Here is a 27,801-nt window from a genome sequence, read left to right as displayed (position 1 = left end):
ATGAACAGATTAAAATAAAAAAATGAAATTCTTGTTCATAGACGGAAGGAGTATACAACAAAAGTCATAAATAATTGAAAATTCCATATATAGGAACTTCAATAGTGCATTATACTATATAAGTGGGATATATAAATAATGTGTGCGTATGACTATATATATTCATTTTTTTTGTAATGATTGATAAATTGTGGACCTACTTCTCACTTAAGATGTCGTCTAAAGTGACAATTTTTAAATTTGATTAATTGAGAGGCGTCTAAAGTGTCAATTTGGATCAAAATAATAAATTTTTATGATCGAAATAGAAAAAGTTACAATGTACCATAATTGACCCATTCTTCTTTCCCCTTTATATAATATAAAAGTGGATAAATCCCACCATTATTATGTCGTTATAAGACAAAGTTAGTACTACTTTTTTTACCCTAATTAAAATGATTATTTCAATGGTTAAAAAATAATTTAACTTGTGCCACACTTATCCATGAGATAGAGATAAAGATCGATGAAGGTTGGTGGCTAACATTGAGTATATATGGTGTATGTTTGCTTTTGTTTTCTTGTGTTCGCCAATGATTTTTCTTTCTTAATAGTCTTGGATGAAACGTTTAATTTTATCTATATATTGATTAAGTAAATATTTTCTTAAATTATTTTTGTTCATCTATTCTGTTACTCGTCAATTTCTGACTTTGAGCATTTCTTTTTTATAAAATAAACAATCAACGTAATTAGTGGATATAGTCATAAAGCTCTATCACGACAAAGAAAGAGAGAAAATGGAAAATAAAGAAAAAAATGCAAAGAAAAGAGTGTAAAAAGTCGTTACTCCATTAACTATGATATTAATATTAATCCATTCAAAAGAAAATGTCAAGTTCCCACCTTGCAAGATTTTGATTATATTAATAAACTCACACAGATTATGTAAACCAACTCCAAATATATCTTGCTTTCCAATTAACTTACAAGAGAATAGATTCCTACTTAGAGAAAAATAATGATTAATTACTTGAGGCTTTTTAATGTTCTTGAAAGCATTGATACTCCATGTATATTGGTCAAATAAAAGAGCCCATTAGCAATAATTTAATTATAAAGGTTAGGAAGAATCTTAGGAGCAATTCCCTTTTATTGTGGCCATTGTTGACTCATTGAGTTTAGAAGAGGAAAAACCATGGTGGATATTTGGATCTTGGATTAGGTTTCACACATGTTTGAATCAATCCAAAAATTCAAAATTTGAAAGAATATAAATTCGAATTTGAAATCCAATTCTTAACTAAATCTGAGCTGAACCAAAAAATCCAAAAAAATCCCAAAAATCCAAAAAATTCTATAACAACAAATAGAATCTAAAAATAATCATATAAGAAATATAAAAATAAAGTTATATATATTAATTAAAATTTGAATTTTCAATTCTTTTTCGATTGAATTAAAAAATCAAAATTCAAAGAAAAAAAAACTTATATGACCCAAAAAGCCTAAAAATCCAAATCGAATTTAATATATTGTTCTGTTATTCGGATTTAGAGTTTTTTCGCTCTCTCTTTAAAAAATTAATGTTCATGAGTTTTTTAAAAGTCAATAATGGTCCGATTTAATATCTAAATGCACCACCTTATCTTACCATTCATGGATTATGTGTATTATTATATTAAAGTTTATTCAAGTAATTAGTATTATTAAATTTTCCCATTATAGTAGTGTGAGATTAACCATCCCAACATTTCATCACTACCATATTGGGCCAGTTTTCAACTCAAAAAATAGTCCATCATTTGCAAGACCCAATTAATATTTTTTATTAACAAAAAAATGAACCTACAGAGTTTTTTTTTTTTATAAAAATAATATAATGTTCAATCCTAGTGCCCAAATTATTAACTAAAAACCAAAAATTAAATAAAGAGTTAGTAGCAAAGAAAAACAGTGAAAAATAAAAAGAACAGTTGTGGTAAAGTAATGGTAAAAAAACGAAATAAAAAAGTTAAGTAGAGAAAAAATCAAGCTTTTGCACATAGCAAAAAGATAGCACAGCTATCATTCATCTTACATAACTCAGAATTTCTATGTGTAAGCTGCTGCATTTGTCCCATAAATTAAAATAAGCTGGATTATCTATCTAAGTTGCCAAAATTTCAATTTCTACAACAGTAAAGGGATTGATTGAGTAAGAAGAAAGAGCATACAACACCTTGTGGCGGTCGCTTTCAAGAAGCCGGTACCTTCCGTGCAAATCGTTGCAGAGACTTGGGCAATTGATTCTCCTCTTCAACTCTCTTTCTCTTCTTCTTCACCGTCTCATCTTGTTTCTCCAAGAAAGGTTTCTTGGCTCTCATTATGGCTTCTTGCTTCTTCTTAGTCACCTTGCTAGGTTTGCTCCGACCTTTCGTTTTCTTCTTGAGTTTAGTCTTCTTCGCATCTTCTATAGCAGCTTCCTTCTGTGCTTCAATATCCTGCTTCGTGGGCCCTTCTTTCTTCGTAGCAGGCTTCACTGAACCAATTTTGGATGGGTCCAGCATGATGGTCTCTGGGGGAAGTTTGTCGAGAAGGGAGCGCACTTCCTTCTCGTTTCTTTGCTTACGTGTCTCAAAGGGATTCGCCACCCAAGTGTCGAAGTTGGGCTCCCCAGATCCTGGAATCAATATGGAAGACCAACCCTGTGAATGCCCAATGGCGAGAACGTCTTCGTAAGGTCTAAACTGTACTTTCTTTATTTGGTATCCTTTAGCCATGGAATGACCCATGTATCGGCTGTACTCTTGTGACCCGGATAAATCTCCGAATACCTGCACAAAGGATCCGCCGGTGGCAGCTGCGAGCAGACCTTTCTGACTGAATTGCATAGACTTGGTGGTGCCTGGTAATGTTTGGAGAACCTCAAACTTTCTCAAATCCCACAGTTTTATTTTCCTCTCCATTCCGGCTGTTGCCATGAGATGTCCGTTGGAGTGGAACGCCATAGCTGTGACGGGACCTTGATGACACAGCATCTTGACGAGTGGAGCAGCACTGGTAGGCTTCCACATGCTTACTGTGCCACCAGAATGACCGACGCCAATGACATTATTGTAGGGATTAACCTCCATTGTATCAGTGCGACCCAGACCAGTTCGGTAATTGCCAATCATCTCCCCTGTTGTGATATCTTGGTAATGAAGCTGGCCGAGTTTATTGATGGAGGTCAACAGGAAATGCTTATTCAGAAACTGTAATTTCGTTACAGCACCATGCTCCTGAAAAACAGAGAAATATGATCAGCTGTAAACAATCAAAAGAATAATCTCTCAAGCTACTTGTTGTGAAAAATTGGATCTATTGAACATATGGCCAATATTAACTTCATCTAGTGTTGAAAGTCATGAAACATGATCCATTCAACCAGCACAAAAACCAGCTTTTCCACTCTCGATCCTGCATTTTTGTTCTAAATGGTTGCCCACTATGTAAAATCATACGCAGCCTAGTTTAAAACGCTAAAAGATTAGCAACTGTCTAATTAGCAAGAGATTAGATTGCTAACCTTGAGGCAGTGCATTTCAGTTCCATTGTCGCTATACATGTATACATACCTGCCACAAATAAGTGCACCATATTCAGATATATTGCTAAAAAAATCTCTTATATCATTTGGAATTTAAGAAGTTCCAAATAGTTTATGTAAACCATTTGCCCTCAAGAAAAAGCTTTTCATTTCACTGCACAACCAAATCATTTCTCATGTAAAGAAAATGACAAGAGGGACTTACTTCTTCTGAGCAGCAGCGAAAAGCTTCTGATTATGCAAAAACACCACATCACGAACAGTCTCCCTAACCTGAAAAGACTTGCACAGCTTAATATCCCATTTTCAACAAAATACAAATTAGCCTTTAGACACAACTATGTACCTGAAATTCTTTAATGAGGTCCATATTTTTCATGTCCAGAAGGGCCATATGACCCTTTTTTCCACCCGCTATCATATATCGGCCACTCAAGGAGAAATCCAGAGTGTAGGGGCCAAAATCTGCAAATAGATATAACTTGAGAATCGAGAAAAGGTGATGAAGTCATGAAGCAACAACATATATCCTCTGCTTCCAGATTCAATAAGAAGCAGGGTAAAAGAATATGTGAAAATTATAGGAAAGCAACATATAAACAGGTAAATGTTTGCCATTAATCATATTACTATCCAGTTTCTAAGCCAATAAACAAATATGAAGCGTAATCTATCCAATTAAGAACATATATCTAATACAATACCACTCTACATTCGGAAAATATCTTAATTTCCCCAAGCTCCAGAAGACATAACTTTGAGCCATTTCATATCATCGATCAATCAATATTCGAGTCCTCCAACTACGATACAATATATAGCACATCATATCCAAGAATAATTATCATCCAACTTAAACGCCAAAATATACGATTCCACATATAAATGGGATCCGAACCTGGCAAGATAATATCGAATTGTTTCCTCAAACTCAAGATATCTACTTCAGCAGCTATTGCGTCCTGCTTAATCCTCCACGTTTTCTCTATACCCTCAACTTCGAGATAGCCTCCTTCACTCGGCATAAGCCACTACGAAAACACCAAAAAAGAATTAATCTCTTCTCAATGCTGAAAGTTCACTAATAGCTCAATGTTACTGAAAACAAAAGGTAACAATAGCATCTGAAGCAAATCAAGGAGTTACCTTCTCAGCCTGAGCAGCAGCTTGGGCAGACTTCCCATACAACTCTTCCCTCACAGCTAGCTGACCCTTCAATTTCTTATCTTGTAGTTCCTGCAACAAGCAACAAACACAATTATCAAAATATCCAAACAAAAACCTCAAATCACAGCAGTAAATGTAAAAAACAATTTACCCCCAAATCCGCAGCTTCCCCTCGCAGATATTTCTTAACTGACATCTTCTCTTCTTCAGTCTGCCAATCCAAATCAACCTCAAACAATCAATTTACAGTCAAACAATAGAAATTGGAGAGATTGCCAACATTAAGCTTTACTTCACCTGCTCCGCGGCAGGTAAGGGTTTTGTTTTCTGCACTTTTGCCACCTTCACCACCATCTTGTTCACCGCGGTAAATTACCGATGCAGTCCAATTTGTTCAGAAAAACTTTTAAAAATGGAAGCGAGCGAACAGCAGCGGTTCACCGTCGGGAGAGATAACAATGACGGCGCGAATTCGAGCACACGGCGGTAGAGAGAAGAAGGGAGGGAGGCGACTCTGTTTTGAGAGAGAGGTTTGAATTTGGGTCATATTGTGCGTTTGGGTTGGGCCTTTCTTAAGTGTTTGGGCCGAGAAATCAAGATTCATATAAGGCCGAAGGGAATCCTTTTGGGCTGAAGTGTTTTCCGTCGCGTAGAGCTTATTCGTTTATTTAGCATCGTTTTTCTACTCTCTTATACTCCTTCCGTTCCATAGTAATAGAGACGTATCTTTCCGGCACAGAGATTAAGAAAAATTGTGTTAGGTGAGTTAAGTAAAAGGAAAATAAAGTGGAAAATGAAAAATGTAGAAAGATGAAGAGAGAAAAAAAGTAAGAGAGAGTAAAGTAGGTGTGTAAAAATGTGTTGACTTTTACTAAAAGGGGAAATGACTCTATTACTATGGAACGGAGGAAGTATATACTAGTATCACCCACGTGCGATGCATGATCCATTTTCTTTTATTTAAACTTATTTTATACTGTAAAATGATTTTATAAATTTATAAAAATATCATTATATGAAATTTGAAATTATAAATATATAAAATAAAAAACAATTATTAAAAAATATAAAATAAACCAAAGAAAAAAAAAACATATATACCGAATGAGAAACAATATTATTATTTCAAGTTCTAAAATCGCAAATTTATACCATAGCAATTTATTGTACCAATAAAAACTCATATAACCAAATAAGTTTATAAACCAAAAATTGCACATAAATCACATATCATTTAAATCACTTTTAGATCTATACTACAAAAGATCAATCACAAACACATGTAAATAAAAATAGTGCATAAATATATATTAGAAGATAGCCAAATCGATCAAAATCATCAACAAAAATACAACAAAATAGCATAGAATATACAACCGATATCAATATGCATGCATTTAGCCGATTTTTTTTTTGTTGCATACCCTAATAGTATACCCTGCATCGCCTACTTCCCGTGTAGCTGCTACCACCCATACCCGAACAGAGGTGAATCCATATCTCAATGCTTTCACCACTAACCTTTGTAATCCAGGCCTGCTGGATAGCTATTAACACAATTTGTGTTTCTTGGTCTTCAACAAAACCTCAAGGTTCATGACAACAGATGGCAGTTGTTTTCGTCTTCTGCATCCAAGAGCAGTAGAAACAACACGATTGATGATCAAATCTCTTTATAAATCCCAAAGTTAATAGGTTAGTGGGTAAGTGACAATGAATATCACTAGTGGGTAGTTAATCATGAAAAAAATGAGTAGTCATAGTATTAATATTTCATTTAGGTTACATAACCTGATATTTAAATTTAACTAGTATCACACCTGTGCTATGCACAGATTAATATATTTTTAATACAAAATTTTAAAAATTAGAATTAATATTAACGATGAACAATATGAGCAACAATTTTAGTTATTAAGAATAAAAAATCTATACAAATCAATATTGAAGCATAATAAATTTGGAACAAATCACATAATATAATGTATAAACATTAAATCATGGAATAGGAAGATAAAATTCTATCACAATAAAGAATTAAACACAATGGATAATTATTCATCATTTTTAAAATTTCTTTATATACTACATTAAATTTAAAATTAAAATCAATCTCATCATTATAAACTAAATTCTCCAGTTCTTCCCAATTCGTTACTCTTCAACAGAACACATAACTCATAGGTAAAATAACTCGTTTGTCATCTTTAAAGCCGTCCGCCTCACCTAAAACTACAATAAAATAAGAAACAACAATGTATTAAAATGATCATCCGTAGACCAAAGCATAAGATGTGATACGCTAAATGAACATTTAACCACCATGGTCGGGATGCTGCTACATTTGGTGCTGGTCTGTGCCGGCCCAGAACGACGGCCAGTATGTGGCAGCGTCGCCGCCGAAATACAGCGGTGATACGAACTGATTTGGTGATCGTGTGGGATCTGGAAAACTCATTCTCCTTCGTTTGGTGATCTCAGTAGCATCCAATTCTGAAGGGAGAATTTTTTTAATCAAGATTCAATTTTTCTTTTCTTATTGGAACCAATCAAATCCAAATGAAAACGAAAATCATAAAAATTAAAATTTAAAACCAATACTAACAGAATAGAATGAAGAGATTATTGACATGCAAATGTCGGTTTAATGGAAGGAAAGAGTCGTGGATGGGAGAAATGCCGTGAAAAATTGATGGTCCAGGATACGTGCTACTACAGCTGGCAAAAATTAATTGCAGAGACTGCCCGGAAGGGTCTTCAAGGCGAGGAACAATTGCAATGGGACTCGTACGAGATCTTGCATAAAGAGCCAACAACAATGGCAGCACAGTGTCGAAAAAATAAAAAAAGCTTGCCTAGACCAAAGGGAAGCAAGAGAGCGCCCAAATCTGCGGAGTAGAAGAGGAAGATATCAGGCCATAGCTGCAGAATGAGCTGATCCTGTAAGATCTCCGTTCCTTCTATCAAACACTCGTTCCCTCTATCAAACACTCATTTTCTAAGTTTACTATAGATAATAACCACCCATTAACTTCCCACTAACTTTAAATAACTCTCCACTATCTTCATATAATTACCTACTAATTTACCAAGTAACCGTATAATTTTATTTAAATAATAATATCTATTTTAAAAGAATATTTCCCTAAATACACTCAAAACTCCCCTTTTATATATTTATAGATAGATAATATAAAAAGTATATTAGAAAATCTTTTTATATTATTAATGACATTCACGTAATTATTTCCAAAACTCCACCATTGTATATTTATAGATAGATTGATTCCCACTATTCATCGGTGTTTCTCGAGCATTGTTATCCTCAGCTTGGTAATGTTGTGACAATATCAACAAATCTGCACTTATGTTCTCGTGATTAAGTAGTTATCATTACTATGAGATTGATTATCCTTGATTCGAAGTGATTAATCGTCTATTTAAAATTCCTTTTCTACTCTCCTCTTATTTATCCTCACTTGTGTTTCCCGGGCATTGCTATCCTTAATTTGGTAATATCATGACAATATCAAAAAATAAAGTTGATTCATTATATTTATATTTCAACTGCTCCGTATAAATGCAATATTACTCTTTTTGTGTCTATTAAATGTCCAACTTTTTATTTTTATCTATTTTTCTACGAATAAATATCTCATTTTCACTTTTACTTTCTATAAATTAACCTTACATTTTACTAACTCATTTAATTCTTTTTATTATACAATCATAAAACCAATATATACTATAAATGATTTTGTTGAAATCAATTATAGTTTCAATTCCCAAGTCTGAACAAAACTTCAAATTCTTATCCTCAAGTCCAAGATACGAATTGTGCTAATTATAAATTCCCCAATTCACTCTCCCTAACCAAAACAATTGGGCATCTATTTAATTGAAAAATCAACATAACGTTGCAGGAGGCGACAATCAGAGGATGGTCGGCGTCGGCGTCGGCGAGACGGGACGGGAGGTCAGGCAGTTACATTTTGTGATTCATTCATACACATTTATTTACAAATGTTGTTTAAAGACACTGTGTTTGATCATAATTTGCTTTAGTTTAGTATATATTGTGTCAGTGAGTTCACGTAAAAGTTGTTCTTGATGAAGATGCTTTGCTTGAAGAGCTTCTAACTGTTCGATGAAATGCCTAAAGAGATAAATTGGCAAATATTAATATCTAATATTATTAGTGATGCCAAAGACCATTTATAATACTAGCCCTTGTGGTTGGACTTTCGTTTATATGTTCTTACAAATAAGTAAAGCAACAAAATGTAGTACTATTATCTAAACTAAGGAAATGATTCTTCAAACATAGTCATGGAATCGCGTTGGGCGACGCGTATGGCTTGGAGTCTCTGTGTAACGCACGTCTTGTGGTGATGATAGAGTTTGATTTGTTGTGGAGACACATGGTCATGCGAATCTACAACGTTGTCCTCAACGTGGTTCTTATCCATCAAGATATGCGTATCAAAAATGCCATACTTTTACTTTGTACACATGGCATGAACGAGGTAATATTCGTATTTTCCATGATGCATAAACTGATGAATTCCAGCTTTGTGAGAGACGCATGAACCTCACACGTCTTTCACTTTAATGAAACGAATGAGCTTCATGCGTCTTTATGACATACGCATGAGCCTCATCACTCATGCATCTTTCATCGGTTCCTTCTTCAACTGCATCTGGACTCCCGACGAGTTCAAGTGAATGAGGCTCATGCGTCTTCCCTTCTTCAACTGCATCTGGACTCCCGATAAATTCAAGTGAATGAGGCTCATGTGTCTTCAACTGCATCCACACTCCGGACAATTTCAAGTGAATGACGCTCATGTGTCTTCAACTGCATCTTTCATAAAGACGCATGAGGCTCATTCGTCTCTCACAAAGGCTGGAATTTTAAAAAAAAGCTCCCCAATCTGTGAAGCTCTATCGTAGAATTAGCCAAAAGTAGAATTTCGCCCGTAAAACTTAAAATTACAACTTGTACTACCGCAAGACCTAACTTGTTCACTCCAGCTCGTTCAATTCGTCAATCCAACAATGAAATAGACCGACAACATGAGAGGACAACTTCCTTACAATAGATAAATACCAAACAAACATAATCACCTTCATAACCTTATAAAATTATATATCACACAAACAAAGAAAAGTAGAAACTTTCACACCTAAACAAGATACTCAACACCCTTATTTGTTTCTCAATGCATATCACCAACTTCTTTGTTGTCTCCTAAATTCATTCCTCATCTCTAATCTTCATCTATTTTCTTCTCTTCTTTTCGCGGCTCTTCGGTTCAATATCTCCTCAGCAACCTCTTCTATCTTCTCAAAGTATGGCTCCCTAAAGCTTCTGCAACATAAAAGTGCCCAGAAAATGCTTCCTAATCCCACAACATAACCAAGAGCAGCAAACACATATTCCCATTCTATCTCCTTGTGTTTCAATTTTGATGACGTGATACCAGCCCCAGGCGGCCCGTTGCAGTTTCTGTCGAGTGGGAAGCCGCATAACCCTTTGTTCCCTTCAAAGGAATTCGGAGAAAATGTTTGGAATTGTGGGCCACTTGGAATACCTCCGACAAGCACATTGTTAGACACATTCAAGAATGAAAGGAATGTGAGGCGCGCAAGCTCCTCTGGTATTCTTCCTCTGAGCAGGTTGACAGAGAGGTCAAGCGCTTCTAGTAGCCTCAGGGCAGCTAGTGATCTTGGGATTGCGCCAGTGAGAGCGTTGTGGGATAAGTTGAGAAGAAAGAGTGAGCTTAGATCACCGATTGCATCTGGTATGCCTCCGTTGAAACTGTTGGAAGAGAAATCAATGCACGTATACTCCGGAGTTATCTTGACAAGATTAAGCTCAATCCCCTTCATGGTTAATGTCACCTCATTATGGTAGTAATCCAATGGAGAACCAACATTAATAATTCTTTTTTTACGCCTGTTTTCGTCTGGCAGCCCAAAGTCCCCATGTGCTTCTCCTGCTGAGCTTGTGTCCCCAGTTGAGCTTTGGCTAGATGACATTGCTTTTCTGTTAGGCTGGTCAGGCTTTAATGTCAGATGACGTGTCGCATACGCGTGTAGTATCATTCCTTTCCATCCCGAGAATCTTAACGAACCGAGCTTCCACTAAAATCATTGAAGGAAATATCGACAATTTGAAGATTTGGCCAGCTGGTATTACACCTGACCTCGCCACCGAATCTGTTGAAACGCAACACGAGAACCGACAAGCTTGGAGGCAGCATGCATGGGAAGACATAATGAAAGTTGTTGTATCCCACATTCAAGACGCGCAAGGAGCCACAGTTTGCAATGGACTTTGGAATCTCCCCGCCCAAGTCGTTGTTGCTGAGGTCCAACGAGGAAAGGGAGCATCTCTGAAATTGATCCGGGATGCTGCCGTCTATTCCCCCTCAAGTTGAGCACTTTGAGGTTTTGCAGTAGGCAGGGAGGTATGCTACCGATGAAGTTATTGAAGGACAAGTCGAGGCCAACGGTGAAGGTTGGGTAACTGCAGAAGAAGATTGGAATATCTCCGGTTAGATTGTTGTTAGCAAGGTCTAAGAAGTGGCCCAGGAATTCTATGCTGTATTCTTCGCTTTCGGGTTGAGTAAGGGCGAGAAATTCGTCGATTTCGGGTTGGGAAATGTTGTTGAACAAGTTGTTTGAGAGTGAGAGGTACATGAGCTGGTGAAGGGCAAACAATTGGTGGGGAATCATGCCACCCAATGAATTAGAATTCAAATCTAACATTGTCAGATTTCTCAAACTGAAAAGATTTGAAGAGGTACTAATTTCACCTGAAATGGACTCATTTGAGAGATCCAACCAGATTACATAACCATCAATACATTGCACACCAGCCCAGCTGCAACACTCATTGCTTTGATTCCAATGCCCCAGTTTCTTCGAATAAGAAGGGTCGAATTTCCACTCGCTCTTGAGCCCGAGCAACGCAGCCTCTTGGTCCTCGCGGCATGGCCATGGACCGAGACACTCGTTGCCATCACCGTCACAGAGAAAAGGAATAAGTAGGGAAGGGAAGGAGATGCCATTGCATTGAATGTGTAATGGTACAATAATGAAAGAGCACTTGTTTGTAGCTTTTATACATGTTAAAAGTAACTGAATTACTCCCTCCGTCCCCGATTAAGAGTCACACTTTTCTATTTCGGTCCGTCCCCATTTAAGAGTCACACTTCATTTTTACCATAAATAGTAAGTAGGTTCCACATTCCACTAACTTAATTCACTCACATTTTATTATAAAACTAATATAAAAAAATGAGTCCCACATTTCACTAATTTTTTCAACCAACTTTTCTTTACATTTCTTAAAACCCGTGCCCGGTCAAAGTGTGACTCCTAATGGGGGACGGAGGGAGTATATTGTAATGCATAACTAGAAACTAAATGTAAATCTCAATTTAACATGAAAAGTATCACGAAATTTCTTAAAACGTGTGCTGATAAATTTTCTTAGACATTCATCCCACTTTACGATATACTCCCTCCGTCAGTTAATAGGAGTCTCATTTCATTCCGGCGGTTTTACGATATAATCCCACTTGTATATATTAGTTTTAAATGATATGTGAGTAAAATGAGTCGGTGGAATGTGGGGTCTCTTTACCATTAATAGTAATAATGAACCAGGACTCCTATTCGCGGACGGATAGAGTAATTAAGATCTTTATTATTTGATTCAAAATTGTTGGGGTCCTTTTGGTTTGCGAAGACTTGCCTTTTTCAAGTCGTTCTACTTTTGAGTTCCACAAAGAAAAAGGAAAGGAAAAGGAAAAATAATTTGATGTAGTTACGTTAATTTTTTTCGGAAGTGATAGTCCCTTTATGTATGATACATCTATATATCACTTGCACCTATCCCTGAGAACAGTAGAAAACCTGAGAAGGAGCTCTGAATATGCTCTTACAAATAAATAAAACAACAAAATAATAATTAACTAAAAAATTAATTCTTCAAACATAGACATGTAATCGTGTTAGGCAATGCGTGTGGCGATGAATGCGACTTGGAGTCTGCCTGTAACACTCGTCTTGTGGTGATGATAGGGTTTGATTTGTTGCGGAGACATGGTCATGCAAATATACAATGTTGTCCTCAACGCGGTTCTTGTCCATCAAGATATGCGCATCAAAATGCAGTTACTTTAACTTTGTACACATGGCACGAATGAAGGTACGTATTATTCGTACTTGTCATGACACACAAAACTCAAAATTATAACTCGTACTACCACAAGCCTTAACTCGTTCGCTCCAACTCTCGTTCAATTCGTTAATCATCAAAACCTCAACGATGAAATTGACAACATGAGAGGACAACTTTCTCACAAAAGATAAATACCAAACTAACATAATCACCTTTTCACCTTATAAAAATATATGACACAAAGAAAGAAAAGTACAAACTTCAATTCCACACACACAAAAAATACTCAACACCCTTATTTATTTCTAAATGCATATCACCAACTTCTTTGTCTCCTAAGCCCATTCCTCCTTTCTTCTCTTCTCTTCTTCTCTTCTCTTCTTCTTCTTACTCTTCTTTCATGTCTTTTTCTCCTTCCTCTCTCGTAGAATATCTTGTCAGCTATCTCTTCTATCTTCTCAAAGTATGGTTCTCTGACCCTTCCGCAACATAAAAGTGTCAATACAATGCTTCCTGATCCCACAACATAACCAAGCGCAGCAAACACATATTCCCATGTGATCTCCTTATCTTTCGATTTTGATGGTGCGGGGCTAGGAGGCGGCGTGCTGCAGCTTCTGTTGAGTGGGAAGCCGCATAACCCTACATTCCCTTCAAAAGAATTCGAAGAAAATGTGTGGAATTGACGGCCATTTGGGATACCTCCAACCAACACATTGTTGGACACATTCAAGAATGAAAGGAATGTGAGCCGTGCGAGCTCCTCCGGTATTCTCCCTCCAAGCTGATTGACAGAGAGGTCGAGCGCTCCAAGATCCGATAGCGCACCAAGTGACCTTGGGATCGAGCCAGTGAGAGCATTGTGCGATAAGTTGAGAAGATAGAGGGTGCTTAGATCACCGATTGCATCCGGTATGCTTCCGTTGAAATTGTTGGAAGAGAAATCGATGCACGTAAACTCAGGCCAAATCTTGACAATCTTAAGCTCAACCCCCTTAATGCTCAATGTCACCTCATCACGGTAGTAGTGATACAGACCAAGAAGAAGAACATTGTATTCTTCGGAATAGTTACGCTTTACACTTGAATTACTTTCTATTATCATTCCTTCCCAACTTGAAAATCTCAAGGAACTGAGATTGCCGCTTAAATTATTATAAGAGACATCCACAATTTGAAGATCAGGCCAGCTCATGTCGCACCTCACCTCTCCGCGGAATCTGTTGGAACGCAACACAAGAACGTGCAAGCTCGGAGGAAGCATGCACGGGAAAACCCCATCGAAGTTATTGTATCCTACATTCAGAACCTGTAAGGATTCACACCTTGCAATGGACTTCGGGATCTCCCCAGTTAACTCGTTGTTGCTCACGTCTAACGTTGTAAGAGCACACTTGGTGAATTGATCCGGGATGCTGCCATCGAGTTTATTCCCCTTCAAGTTGAGCATCCGAATATACGGATTTTGGAGTAGACAGCGAGGTATGCTGCCACTGAAGTTGTTGAATGACAAATCGAGGCCTTGGATGGTGGGGAGCGCTTTGCAGAAGAAGCTCGGGATGTCTCCACTTAAACGGTTATTAGCAAGAGATAAGAAAACAGTTGGCATTGAGAAATTGGTAGCAATAACAAAAGGACCTGTTGGAGGAGGGGGAGATTCATAGCTTTCTGGTTGAGAAATGTTGTCGAACAAGTTGTTCGAAAGTGTGACGGACCAAAGGCTGAACAGACGGTGGGGAATTGCGCCGCTCAATGAGTTATTGTCCAGTTCTAGGAACAACAGAGATCCTAAACTGAAAATACTTGAAGAGGTGTGTATTTCACCTGAAATGGACTCATTTGTAAGATACAACCCCTGAACTGTGCCATCATTATTGCATCTCACACCACCCCAGCTGCAACAGTCACAGGTCTCATTCCAATGCACTACCTTTTTGGAATACGAAGGGTCGAATTTCCAGCCGCGCTTCAGCTCAAGCAACGCGGCCTTTTGATCCTCGAGGCACTGGCCGTGGACGCGGACGGAGATGCTCGTTGTCGTTAGAATTATGGAGAAAAGGAATAAGTAGGAAAGTGAAGAAATGGCCATTGCAAAAGAGTGAGTAATGATACAATAAACCAGCCCTGATTGTTGCTTTTATGTATGTGAAATATGTCACGACTTTTCTTCAAAGCGTGTGATAATAAATTTGGCGTTTATTGAAAGGTTTGTGTTTTTCTTAGAGATTGGTCCCACTTTTGGATATAACCAATAAAAGAGAAGATCATTAACGATTTGATTCAAAGTTGTTGAATTTTTCTTAGACTTTGGTCCCACTTGGCTGCAAAGTCTTGCATTTTTTAAGTCATCGTAGTTAAGTATGATTAGAAAAAGGAATAGGAAGTCTTTCTAGTTAAGTTGACTTTGAATTATATATTTATACAGCTTGATGATCACTTTATTTATTCCAATAGTCACTCTAAACACAATATCATTTTATATAATACAAAACATTACTTTTTTTTTGGTTTCCTAAGGTATCTCTCGTGCCGACAACTGGAGGACTAATACCCTATCCCAACGGTCAGTGCACTAATCCCTTGTCCAATTACTCGAAAAGAAGCTCGAAATATCGTGTCAAAACAACAATGAAGGACCGGCTAAAAGAGTGAAAAAAGGTAAAACGTGTAAAGTAGAAAGACTTGAGGGTCTACTTTAGGGACAATTTTGAATGGTTCAAAGTCAAGTTAAGTAGAAAAACTTGAGATATTCTAGTCTTCCCAATTATATGTTTATATCTATCCAATATCCCATGCACCTATACGGTACATCTCCTCTCAATTTTCCATCTCTTCAAAATGCCAATTTCTTTGCTTCAACACCTCTTTTTCATCTCTTTAATTTTATCAATTATTAGCCCCAAAAATTTTGGTCATGCACGCAACCTATGCCAAAATAACCAGAAAACACTCTTACTTCAGCTGAAAACAACTTGAAATTCAATGCTTCTGTCTCAACAAAACTGGTGAAATGGAATCAAACTGGTGATTGTTGCGAGTGGGAAGGCGTGGGATGCGACGAAGCAGGCCATGTTGTGCTTCTGCAACTTGACAACGAAGGCATATCCGGTGGAGTTGAGGATTCATCAAGTCTTGTAAGTCTTGAGAAGTTGAACTTAGCACACAATTCATTTGATGGAACCATTCCCACTCTAAATCACCCTAGCTTGATTGTGTTAGATTTGAGTAGCAACCAACTCAAAGGCCCTATTCCCGACTCCTTCCTCAATCTCGAAAGTCTCGAGGTTCTCTCCCTAGCTAATAACTTGTTCAATGACACTACTGAACTAGAAAATCTTCATAGGCTCCACAATCTTACAACTCTCAATCTCTCTCACAACAACTTGTCACTTGATGCAAGTAGCCTGAGTTCAAATTGGTCTAGATTTTCCCATCTAAAGAAGTTGAGCCTATCTTCTTGCAACTTGCACAACATTCCTGAGTTTCTGAAACAATCCAACTTGAACTTTTTGGATCTCTCACAAAACCAGATAACCGGGGAAATACCTAATTGGATTTGGGAAATTGGAAATGGAGATCTTTACCATTTGAACCTTTCATACAACATGCTGGTTGATTTGGAAAAGCCTTTCCATATTCCCAACTTCCTTGCTGAGCTGGACTTGCATTCAAACCAGCTTCGTGGCGAGCTGCCCCTGCTGCCAGAAGGCGCCTTGTACGCGGATTTTTCTCATAACAAGTTTCACAACCCCATTCCTCTTACCTTTGTAAGCTCCAATTTCGTTTTGATTTTCTTATCCATTGCTAATAACAGCATAAGTGGATCGATTCCAACGTGCATTTGTAGTGCTGAATCCACCCAAGTTCTCGACTTGTCTTTGAATAACTTGAGTGACAGTATACCTCCATGTCTCGTGGAAAGGTTGTATAGTCTTCGAGTTTTAAACCTCAGGGGAAACAACATAAGTGGTGCCATCCCGGATAAATTTCCGAGCAACTGTGGCATGAAGATCTTGGATCTCAGTAGCAACAAGTTAGGAGGAAAGTTTCCAAGGTCGTTGGGAAATTGCACGTCGTTATGGTATTTGAGCGTTGGAGAGAACTACATCGGAGGTAGCTTCCCGTGCATGTTGCCAAGATTGAAAGTTTTGGTGCTGCGCTCCAACAGGTTCGAGGGAGAAATGAAATGTGGTGATAACTGGCCATATCTTCAGATCATCGACATCTCTTCCAATAATTTCAGTGGAGATTTGCATCGCATAAGCTTCTCAACCTGGAGGAAAATGATGTCAGACAGTGATCCACGATTTAGACATGGATACTTGGGCGTTAACGTGGTACGCCCCGACTTCAATTACTTGAGCCATGTGACATTAATAATCAAAGGCAATCTGCGCGAGCTGAAGTGGATTGTACCAGAGTTAATGTTAGTTGATTTCTCTAGTAATAGTTTTCAAGGAGAGATACCAGAAGCAATAGGTGATCTTAATTTGCTTATATTTCTCAACTTATCCCACAATTCCCTGACTGGCCCAATCCCAAAGTCAGTAGGCAACATGAAAAATCTTGAATTCCTTGATCTCTCAGTAAACCAGCTAACAAAGACGATTCCGGTGGAACTTGAACGGCTCTACGCACTTTCGTTCTTGAATTTGTCCTACAATAAGCTAGTCGGAAGGATACCAAATGGTAGCTGTCAGCTTTCATCATTTTATAATGATTCATTCAAAGGAAACACAGGGTTATGCGGTCTTCCTCTCACCATAAACTGCACCATGGATGGCTCACCACGTGGAAAGCCGAAGATAGAAGTGTATTATATAGTATCTTTTACCTTTTTAGCTCTCATTTACTTTTAGGTATAGCTTAGACTTTAGATCCATTTGGATTACATATTGTACCAATCACTATGTTTGTATGTTTGCACTAAGATCAATTACATGAAACCAACATCGATTTGTTAGATGAAATGCCCGAGTTAGAAAATTGAATTCTCTTATTAATTATTTACCATAAAAGCCTATCTAATTGGATTACTGGGATCTTAAAACTATTCTAATAAAGTAAAAAAAAAAAAAAAATCAATAGTGAGATACTAAAAGTGGAATAGATGTCATCCAAGTCAATCATTTAAGTCTTCTTCTCAACACATGTAAAAAAGTGTAAGTATTGTGTGTGTAAGTTGGCTTCATGGTTGATGCCGAGGCCAAAGGTCTTGGGTTCGAGCCTACCATGACGTAGCATTTAAATTTCAATTCATTTGCCTACAAAAAGTGTACAAAAAGTGTAAGTACTACTTCACCAATTAGATGAGAATTATTTACTCATGATCCTATAGTTTTCTAAATATGATTATTAGAAAACCAGAATGAAGCTTAAATACTAATCCATCAAGAGAAAAAATTTCCTAGTCTAGACATACCATTTGGCACAATGAGTTGGTATGTCCAATAAATAATCATTTGACAAGTGGAATTTTATAAAAGTTATATTCTAACTATACATGATTATATATGGAAATTAATGGATGTAAATCTAAAAGTCAATTATTACTTTAAATTATGGGAAAAAATCTAAATATTTTGTATTTATGTCATATACATACTTCGAATTTAGTGGGAGTAATATATTTACACAATTTTACATGTTTTTTGTTATTTTATTTTATAATTTAAAAAAATTCTTAAATTTTTATATTCTATCAAAAAATAGATAAAAGTTGAAATAATTAATAATATATCAACAAGATTTAAATTAATTGCCAAACTTTTTATTTTAGGTTAATATACGTTTGTGTATATAATATCACGTCTGTTCTACTGAGTACATAAATAATGAAGTGTGGCTATTAACTTAAATTTTGTTAACATACTAATGTATTAATTTTAATTTTTTTCTAATTTTTTAATAGCATATAAAAATGTAAGAATATTTTAAAACTATAAAATAAAATTGCAAAACACATGTATTATTATGTGTACGCAAATATTATTCCCATTGGATTCAATATGTAGTTGAGAATATTTAAAAAGGTTCAAAATATTTTGAAATTTTTTCCATAATTTAATGTAATACTCATTGAATGTTGATTTACAGTTTTCATGTATAATTATGTAAATGTTGATTTACAGTTTTCATGTATAATTATGTATAGTTGGAATATTAACTTTTATAGAGTTCTACTTGTCAAATAATTATTTATTGGGCACACCAATTCATCATGTCTATGTTGTGTGGATGGTCTACTGAATTTTTTCTCATCCATCAATTGGGGGGGTGAACTTGATATGGATTTATCCATTTTTGTCTTAATTATATGAAATTAATGTGGTAAAGGGTGGTGGGGTTATACTTTTGTTGCTCACATTCAAGAACCAATCAACATTCTTCATAAATGAGGAGGGTGCGTGGGACCTTTTTCATCCACCGGATGTCTAGACCAAGAATAGGAAAGTCCATTCATTAACATTTAAAACTGATACTCCTATGCAAAAGAACCAAATATTCCAATAATGAATCTTTTAAAAATTGTAACCATTTAAAAATTACTACTAATAAATTTGTGACGTTAAAAATGCAACTTATCAAAATTGTGATATGTTGTGATGGCAACTAACAAATTTTATTATATTGTTATAGGTAGTAAAATTAAATAAATATGCATAACTAAATAAACAAATTTTACAACACATTTTATATTCCCACCTAAATAATGTTTACAATTTTGTATCTCAAATTTTTTACACAAAACAACAGCAACTAACACAGCTGTTGCATTTAACAGACTCTGAAACGACGACCTATTAATTAGAGGAGAAATGTTTTATCAACTTAACAACGACCATTTAAAACCACATCTTTATCTGCAAATCCTTCACAATTTTCTCATCCACCTTAAACGCTCCAGCCAGATAACTGCGGAGGCGAAGGCCGCTGCGCTGCCGTACGGGTTGGAGATGTTCCCGGGGCGGTCGAAGCCAGTCAAGAAGAAGTCGTCTGCGGTTACTGAATTTGGATCCTTGCATTGTGCCGGAAGATGTTACTCGATTCATAAAGAGTAAAGGTCAATTTTGGTCCTGAACATTCAAGTTTTGAAAACTAACGCTCATTTTTCCATAAGAAATGAAAATGTCGACGGAGTGGTCATTTTTTTAAGATTCTGTAAAAAAACTAACGGTCATGCCACTGTGCAATTAGCGTTGACCGTTAGTTGTTTGACAGAACAGTAAAAAAAGGACTACTTCGTTGATATTTTCATTTGTTTTGGACCTATTTTCAAAAAGTGAATGTTTTGGACCAAATTCGTATTTTGATCATACGTTTAGGACCAAAATTGACATTTACTTTTATGTTTTAGACGATAAACCACAACTCAGCTGATAAGACGCATTTCGGTTTAGAAAAAATTGCTAATTTATATTTTTCCTTAAAGCAAGATTAACTCAGTGACGAAGGACACGAAATGAGGAGGTTAGATACCTTTTCCGGTGGGATCTGCAACGCAGAAATCTAGCAGAGGACGGGCGTCGAAGGCGAAGGAGATGCATGATGTATTGATGAGGGCTATTGTGATGAGTAAAATATGATTTGAAGCCACTGATTTGGAAATTTGATGTTTTTTATGTCAATGAAGAGTTGTTTTAAATTGTAAGAGTATAAAGAAGCCTCTTTTTTAATTATGTGTTGATGACTTAGTTTCAACAACCCCTTTTTTAATTATTTGTTCTCATTTATATACACTTCACCACAACATATTACACTGGAGATTCGTGTGTCGGTAGTTGGAGTCCTATATTTGGAAAAACAAATAAAAAAGTTTATTTTATTTATGATTTTTTGGTCTTTGGCAAGGGAAATCATTCCTCTCAGGCATTTCATCGAGCAATTTCCCGACCTTAACATCCATGTCCAAATTTGAATAGATAAATCGTAAATAACCGAGTTTGGATCAAGTCCGATCATATATATACAAAACCTAAGATCAATTGTGAAGAGACGAATCCAACTTTCGTAATTAAGTTCTTAGCTCTTTACAGCCAAATCATTCGGTACAGTCTCGTATTCGAAGTGAATCATGATATAACCAAAAACAGAAGATCTCAAATAAGAACCCGTCTTGTTAAAGGCTCAGTCAAGTATGAATATATGCTTTGTCGAACGCCATGATCGGTGACCATTGATTTCCATCAAAGTTTGGGAGTGACTATTGAGGCAAGAAACGTGTTCGATAAAATGAGTGACTGGGATGATTTTTCTTGGTCCCTTTACATACAAAATCTGTTGATGAAAAAGAAAATGGAAGAGGAAGCAAAATAATAGATGCGACTTTTCAATCTTAAAAATAGCTTATCGATTGATGAATTATTAGTTAGGTGTCATATAAAATATAAATACAATGATATTGATAATAATAGTAGCATGCAGTGGCGGAACCAGAAATTTAAAGAAGCCGGTGCTGAAATTTAACGATAAGACAACGCGACACTGACACCCTTATTATCTCCGAAAGCAGATAGTCGATTCTAGTAGTATTAGTTGTCCGCAGTGACGTATAATAATTATCAATTTATGGGCGCGAAGCAAATATTAATACTCTCTCTATCCTAATAAATATGAAACGTTTGGTTTCCGATACGAGATTTTATGCAGGTGAGTTAATGAATATAGAGTAAAGTAAGGAAAATAAAAAAGTAGAATATTGTTATTTTTTATTTTAGAAAATATTTTATTTTTAATATGACAATAAAATAACATGTTTTATTTGTAATAGGATAAGAGGGATTACTTATATAAAGATTGATACTATGAAAGTATTGCAAAATTGGCTAAAACATGTAGTGTATAAAGTATAAAATATAGATATAATGAATCAAAATAAGATATTACTATTACAACAAATTTTCAAATGGTAGCTGAGAAAATTGTAAATACGGAAACTTTGTTAAGAAAGAAAAAAAATTAATTAAAGTATCCCAATATTTATTTAAAGGATAAAAAGATAATTATACCCTCCTCTAAATTTTATAAATAAAAATATCCCCTACTCTGTGACACTAATACCAACAAAATTAATAAAAAATAATGGAAAGCTGTAACTAGGTGTGAACTAGGTAGAGTATTAACTCTCTCTCTCCTCGGCTCATTCACCCTCCCCATTCTCTCTGTCACCGTCCTTTCTATCCCATTTTTAATCTTCTCGGTAAAAATGGCGGACACTCCTTTTACTCTGTATAAATTGGTGGACAGCTCCGGCAAAGCCCCCGCTCAAGCGGGGGCTTGGCCTATGCTGGTTCCGCCAGTGGTAGCATGTTGTAATGGAGTGTTTGTACATGGAAAATAAAAATAATTAAGGTGTTTTGGAATCTAATGCCACAATACAATAATCTTAATTAGCTATAGAAACAGTCTGCTTTCTCAGAAAACCCTTTCTCACACACATAATAAAATTACCAAGAGCCAGGATAGATATATCTTTTTTTTCTCAGTGACTCTTTCCGCGCTGATTTGTAGGCACCTCAATAGGTGGGACAGCTGGCCCAAGGATTTAAAGCTGCTCCTCCATACTCAAAGGCAGGGATCGATCCCCTGACCATTTGGTTAAGGATGGACGAGTCCCATGCCACTCGAGCACACCCCTTGGGTTGTAAGTAACTATCTTCACAACACATTGCATACAATACTGTCAAATGACAATACTCGCACTGTGTTAAGAGTGAGTCTCTCTCAACGAAGAAATATCCGTCAACGTCTCCAACAACACACGATACCGGCGTCCCTGAGGTTGGGATCGGCGGCGTAGAAACAGAGGCTGGCGCGGAAGCTCCTTCCGTCGGCAGCAATCAGGTTTAATTTGTGTATTGCTCAAGTCAGGTGGGCAAAATAGTTCTTCATTCCTTGAATGACGGAATTAATGAATAGCCCTATTTATATATCTAAGACCCTAGGGTTGGTTCGACCTAGTCCTATTCATCGGGAAAGAACCAACAAAGAAAACCCGACGGAGCTTATAAAACGCTCGACTCAATTAAGTTCAAAAATAAAATAAAATAACAATAAGCAAGTAAAACAAAATACTTAATTTAATTAACTCCTAATTCTACTGCTCTCCATACTTCGGCGCCTACTTGGCGACGAAGTTTTGATATCGATCCGGTCGCCTTATTTGCTCCCGCGGCCTCAGCGTCCTGGTCGCTACACTCTCCTCTACTAACACGTCTTCCCCTGATATCTTCTCCTCACCTCCATTCTCCTCTACCTTCTCCTCAGTTGACGAGGAAGCTGGACTCGTCTCTGCAGCTGGGCTCGTCTCTGCAGCAGATGCAGTAGGCGAGGTTGTTGAGGTCGTAACAACTCCCCCTCCCTTAGAAACCTCCTTGCCCTCAAGGGGAATTGTAGGGAAACGTTTCCTGATTTCTGATAATGGCTCCCAAGATGGAGATTCCGACCCGTCGGACCACCGTACCAACACATGTTCAACTGCCGCCCCATCATACCACATAACCTGAGAATCCAAAATTGCTACCGGATGTACTATTGGTCTGTCCCTTTTGAATTTTTCCGGCAACGGCACCACGTTGTCTCCCTTTACGAAGGCGCGCAAAAGGCTCACATGGAAGACATTGTGTATTCGGCTCCCCTCCGGCAGCTGCAACTTGTAAGCTACCGGACCTATACGCTGCAAAATCTCGAACGGCCCATAGAAGCGCTTTGCCAGCTTAGCTGAAATCGGCTTTGCGACGGAGTGTTGGCGATACGGTTGCAATTTCAGCCACACGAAGTCACCCACCTCAAATTCAATGTGACGTCTATGCTTGTTGGCTGATGCACTCATGCGTTGTTGGGCCCTCTTCAAATTTTCACGCAACTCGATCAACAGTTCCCCCCGTTGGGTGATTAATTCCGCCACATTAGGAGGTGTCTTGGCTGACGGTGCAGCTGCCACCAGGAGAGGTGGCTCGCGGCCGTACAGGGCCCGAAAAGGAGAAGTGCCCAAGGCAGCGTGATGAAAACAATTGAGCGACAGCTCCGCCCACGGTAAAAAATTCGACCACGTTGATGGGCGATCAGCTGTGAAGGCGCGGAGGTACTGTTCCAGGCCCTTATTTCGAATTTCTGTTTGGCCATCCGACTGCGGGTGATAGGCAGTCGTGAAATTCAATTTGGTACCACTAAGGCGTAATATCTCCTCCCAGACTGCGTTCAGAAAAACAGAATCACGATCCGACACCAAGGTTTTGGGAAAACCATGATGGCGGACCACTGTGTTGACAAACAGATGAGCCACCCTCAAGGCGTCAAAACGGGTGGGTAGAGCAGCAAAGTGTGCATATTTCGACAGCCTATCCACCACGACCATTATTGTAGTATATCCGCGCGACTGTGGAAGCCCCGTCACGAAGTCCATTGATACATCCTCCCAAACTTGAGAGGGAACGGGTAATGGTTGCAGCAAGCCTGCAGGTTTCTGGGTAGAGTATTTAGTTGCTTGACAAATGACACAAGCATCGACGAAAGCTCGAACATCCTTCCGCATATTAGGCCAATAAAAACCTGCTGCGAGCAACCGGAAAGTCCTTTCGTGTCCCGGATGTCCTGCCATCGGAGTACAGTGGTGTTCTTCCAACAATAACCGCTTCATGGAAGATGAGGAGCTGACCAATATTCGTCGATTGAAGTATATCAGGCCGTCCATAAAGGTCAAATGAGCAGGTGCAGCGCCGGATTTGATCTGTGCGACTAAGTCTCGCAAGTCCGAGCGCGACGCCGTCTCGGAATGTAGCACCTCCAACAGTTTCGGGACCGGCTGGGCAGCAATAGTAAAAGCTGCAGCGATCCCCTCCGGGTCCGCCAAGTCCCGCGAATCTGCCGGGTCAGCTGGCAGAGCTTCTGGCCCTGCTGGTTCCTCGGGCAGTGGATCCCCCTCCTCACGGCGCGATAGTGCATCCGCCGCTTTATTCGAAATGCCCTTCTTGTACTCTATACGGAATTTGTAACCCATAAGTTTTCGCACATATAGTTGTTGATCCGGTGTTTGAACCACCTGTTGAAGCAGCTCCTTCAAACTCTTCTGATCGCTGCGAATTATAAACTCCCTCCCCAAAAGATATTGGCGCCACTTTTGAACGGCTTCCACTATAGCAAAGAGTTCTTTGTGGTAGGTTGAAGCAGCTCTGCGGCGAGGACCCAATTTGCGGCTAAAGAAGGCAATAGGATGACCTTCTTGGAGTAGCACCGCACCGATTCCTACATCTGAAGCGTCGGTTTCCAAGCAAAAGGGCTTGTTGAAATCTGGCAATCTCAACACTGGAGTTGATGTCATAGTCTTCTTAAGAGCGTCAAAAGCATCAGTTGTCGCAGCTGACCATACAACTGAATCCTTTTTAAGAAGGTCCGTCAGGGGCGCTGCGATAAGTGCGTAATTGGCCACAAAACGCCGGTAATATCCGGTCAAACCAAGAAAGCCGCGCAATTGTTTCACATTCTTCGGTACGGGCCACGACGTCATGGCCTCAATTTTGGACGGATCTGCCTTCAAGGTTCCCTCTGCAATTAAATGACCCAAATACTCAACCGTAGTACTGCAGAATACACACTTTGCCAATTTTACAAAAAAATGATGTTCAAGTAGGATGGATAGAACCTGAGATAGATGCGCACAATGTGAATCCAAGTCCGGGCTGTAGATTAGAATGTCATCAAAGAACACTATAACACATTTCCGTAGTAGTGGTTGGAAAATGTTGTTCATAGCGGCCTGGAAAGTTGACGGCGCGTTAGTCAAGCCAAAAGGCATTACCAAAAACTCGAAGTGGCCGTCGTGTGTACGGAATGCTGTTTTAAATATATCCGCATCGTGCATCCGTATCTGATGGTATCCTGATCTCAAATCCAGTTTGGTGAAGAATTTAGCCTTTCCCAGCTCATCAAACAACTCATCGGCAGTGGGGATAGGAAAATGATCCGGTACCGTCGCCAAGTTCAAAGCTCGGTAATCAATGCAGAAGCGAAACGTGCCATCCTTCTTCCGAATTAACAAGACAGGCGACGAAAACGGGCTCTGGCTCCGTTGGATTATGCCTTGCTCCAACATCTCTCTTACTTGCCGCTCTATCTCATTTTTTTGGAAATATGGATAGCGGTATGGTCTCACATTTACCGGCTTCGTGTTTGGCAATAAATGAATCCTGTGGTCGAATGCGCGGGCAGGTGGCATACCCATCGGCAGATCAAACACTTTCTGATTCGCCTCCAGTACCCGGCGAAATTCGACAGGTAAATCCACTGGGAATTGCTGTTCGGCAGACAGCAGCAGCCCCTGTTCGTCCGCGGCATCCAATGCCACAATTTCATAGAATTCGTGGGCGGGGGAATGCGAAGCCAGCAAGGCTAGTGAGTTTAGGGAGATTTCCCGAGGCCCTGGGAGAGAACCCTGCAACACAACCAATTTCTCTCCTTGGTGAAACTCCAATGTTTTCCCGACAAAGTCCGCCGAAATTTTCCCCAATGATTCTAACCACGCCATCCCTAGAATAACATCCGGTCCGTGAATATCCAGAATATGCAGATCCGTTAGGAAGGTCGCACCTTGCATAATTAATTTGGTTCGCCGAGCCACATGTGAGCAAACCAGAGAAGCTCCATTGCCGACATAGACACGAAAAGGGCGGATTGAGGCCAATGACAACTGTAAACGCTCTGCGAAACTTGGGTGCAGGAAATTATGGGTGCTTCCAGTATCAATTAACACAGCTACTTTAGTAGACCCAATTTCACCTGTAACTTGAAACGGAGCAGCGCGGGTATTTCCAGTCAATGCGTGTAAATGGGAGATATCAGCTGTAATCACAGCCATATCGTTCTGTTGCTCCTCCGAGCTACAATCCAGGTCCTCCGCGTCCTCCTCTCCAACATAACAGAGAAGCTTCACTGCGCAGACATGGCCCGGGACATATTTCTCCGGACAATGCCAGCACAATCCTTTCCGCGATCGCTCCGATTTTTCAGCATTCGAAACCAGAATCGGGACTACCTTTGCACGTTCTCGATCGCGGATTGGGGGACCCCCTGATGGCACAAGCTGAGAGCTGGCAGCCTGTCCAATTTGCTGCTTCGAATCGCGACTAGACCATTGGCGTTTTTGGAACGCTGTATTGGACTGGTGGCGGTGCTCTCGGTTAGCGGCTAATCGAAGGGCCAATGCCATAGCCTCCGCAAGGGATTGCAGTTGCTGCAACTCCACTTTCTCCTGCAGAGGTTGTTTTAGGCCTTCAATAAAAATAGGAATCAGTGCATAATCGGAAAGGCCCTCCACTCTGTTCAAATACTTCTCAAAAGTATCGTGATATTCGGCCACCGTGCCCGTCTGAACCAGTTTGGCGAGAGGACCTATGTAGTTCCGAAAGCTCTGGGGATCAAATCTGTGGCGCACATCCTCCACAAACTCCGGCCACGAAACGAAACGATTATTGTTTCGGTAGTTAAAAATCCATTCTGCAGCCGGAGGGTCAAATAACATAACTGCATAGTGAAGGCGCTCCTCCTCTGGCATCCGAACATGGTCGAAATAATATTCCACCCGAGAAATCCAATTTGTGGCATCCGTTCCATCAAAATGGGGAGCGCGCATCTTGACGCTCTCGCGAGTATCGTAATCATGCTGAAAGGTACGATCTCGGTGACGTGGTGGATCCCAACAGGATGCGCGACGACGGTCGCGACCTCCCCTATGACGTGGTTCAGGCGGATCCCAACTAGAGGTGCGACGCTGTCGATGTACCGCCAGCCTGGTTTCTGGCGCGTAATCATGATGCCACTCCCCCGCTCGACGAGAATCATCGCGGGCTGCATATGCACCTGTTCTTCCACGCCGTCCTGCTCCTCTATCGCG

At 38.8% G+C, this 27,801-nt stretch overlaps 4 protein-coding genes and 1 long non-coding RNA gene across 5 annotated transcripts; 2 read left to right on the top strand and 3 right to left on the bottom strand.

Annotated features, from left to right (window-relative positions):
• Positions 1-2,001: 2,001 nt before the first annotated feature.
• On the bottom strand, positions 2,002-5,240 carry LOC125201453 (Transducin/WD40 repeat-like superfamily protein). The gene is made up of 8 exons (XM_048099569.2): positions 5,018-5,240; positions 4,872-4,931; positions 4,700-4,789; positions 4,452-4,584; positions 3,900-4,018; positions 3,759-3,826; positions 3,533-3,581; positions 2,002-3,245 (listed from the first exon to the last, which is right to left on the bottom strand). The coding sequence occupies exons 1-8, from the start codon at positions 5,072-5,074 to the stop codon at positions 2,220-2,222; spliced, it is 1,602 nt and encodes a 533-aa protein (XP_047955526.2). The 5' UTR covers positions 5,075-5,240; the 3' UTR covers positions 2,002-2,219.
• A 4,088-nt stretch (positions 5,241-9,328) lies between these two features.
• LOC125190592 (receptor-like protein 33) lies at positions 9,329-11,748 on the bottom strand. The gene is made up of 4 exons (XM_048087925.2): positions 11,579-11,748; positions 10,925-11,510; positions 10,055-10,867; positions 9,329-9,526 (listed from the first exon to the last, which is right to left on the bottom strand). Exons 1-4 carry the CDS (start codon positions 11,746-11,748, stop codon positions 9,329-9,331), a joined length of 1,767 nt encoding a protein of 588 aa, XP_047943882.2.
• A 1,482-nt stretch (positions 11,749-13,230) lies between these two features.
• Positions 13,231-15,003, bottom strand: LOC125190581 (receptor-like protein 33). The gene has a single exon (XM_048087914.2). The coding sequence runs from the start codon at positions 15,001-15,003 to the stop codon at positions 13,231-13,233; it is 1,773 nt and encodes a 590-aa protein (XP_047943871.2).
• An 852-nt stretch (positions 15,004-15,855) lies between these two features.
• On the top strand, positions 15,856-17,884 carry LOC125190570 (receptor like protein 24-like). Its single transcript, XM_048087903.2, has one exon. The coding sequence runs from the start codon at positions 16,520-16,522 to the stop codon at positions 17,771-17,773; it is 1,254 nt and encodes a 417-aa protein (XP_047943860.2). The 5' UTR covers positions 15,856-16,519; the 3' UTR covers positions 17,774-17,884.
• A 1,967-nt stretch (positions 17,885-19,851) lies between these two features.
• LOC125209012 (uncharacterized) lies at positions 19,852-20,608 on the top strand. The gene is made up of 2 exons (XR_016135489.1): positions 19,852-19,977; positions 20,347-20,608. It is a non-coding gene; the product is annotated as an uncharacterized LOC125209012 (long non-coding RNA).
• Positions 20,609-27,801: the final 7,193 nt, after the last annotated feature.

Source organism: Salvia hispanica, chromosome 2, assembly GCF_029641045.1.
Source record: "Salvia hispanica isolate PSC_SH4W2 chromosome 2, Shi_PSC_v1, whole genome shotgun sequence".
Taxonomy (NCBI): domain Eukaryota; kingdom Viridiplantae; phylum Streptophyta; class Magnoliopsida; order Lamiales; family Lamiaceae; genus Salvia; species Salvia hispanica.
Note: the sequence above shows the minus strand (reverse complement) of the source record. Positions and strands in the feature narration are given on the sequence as shown.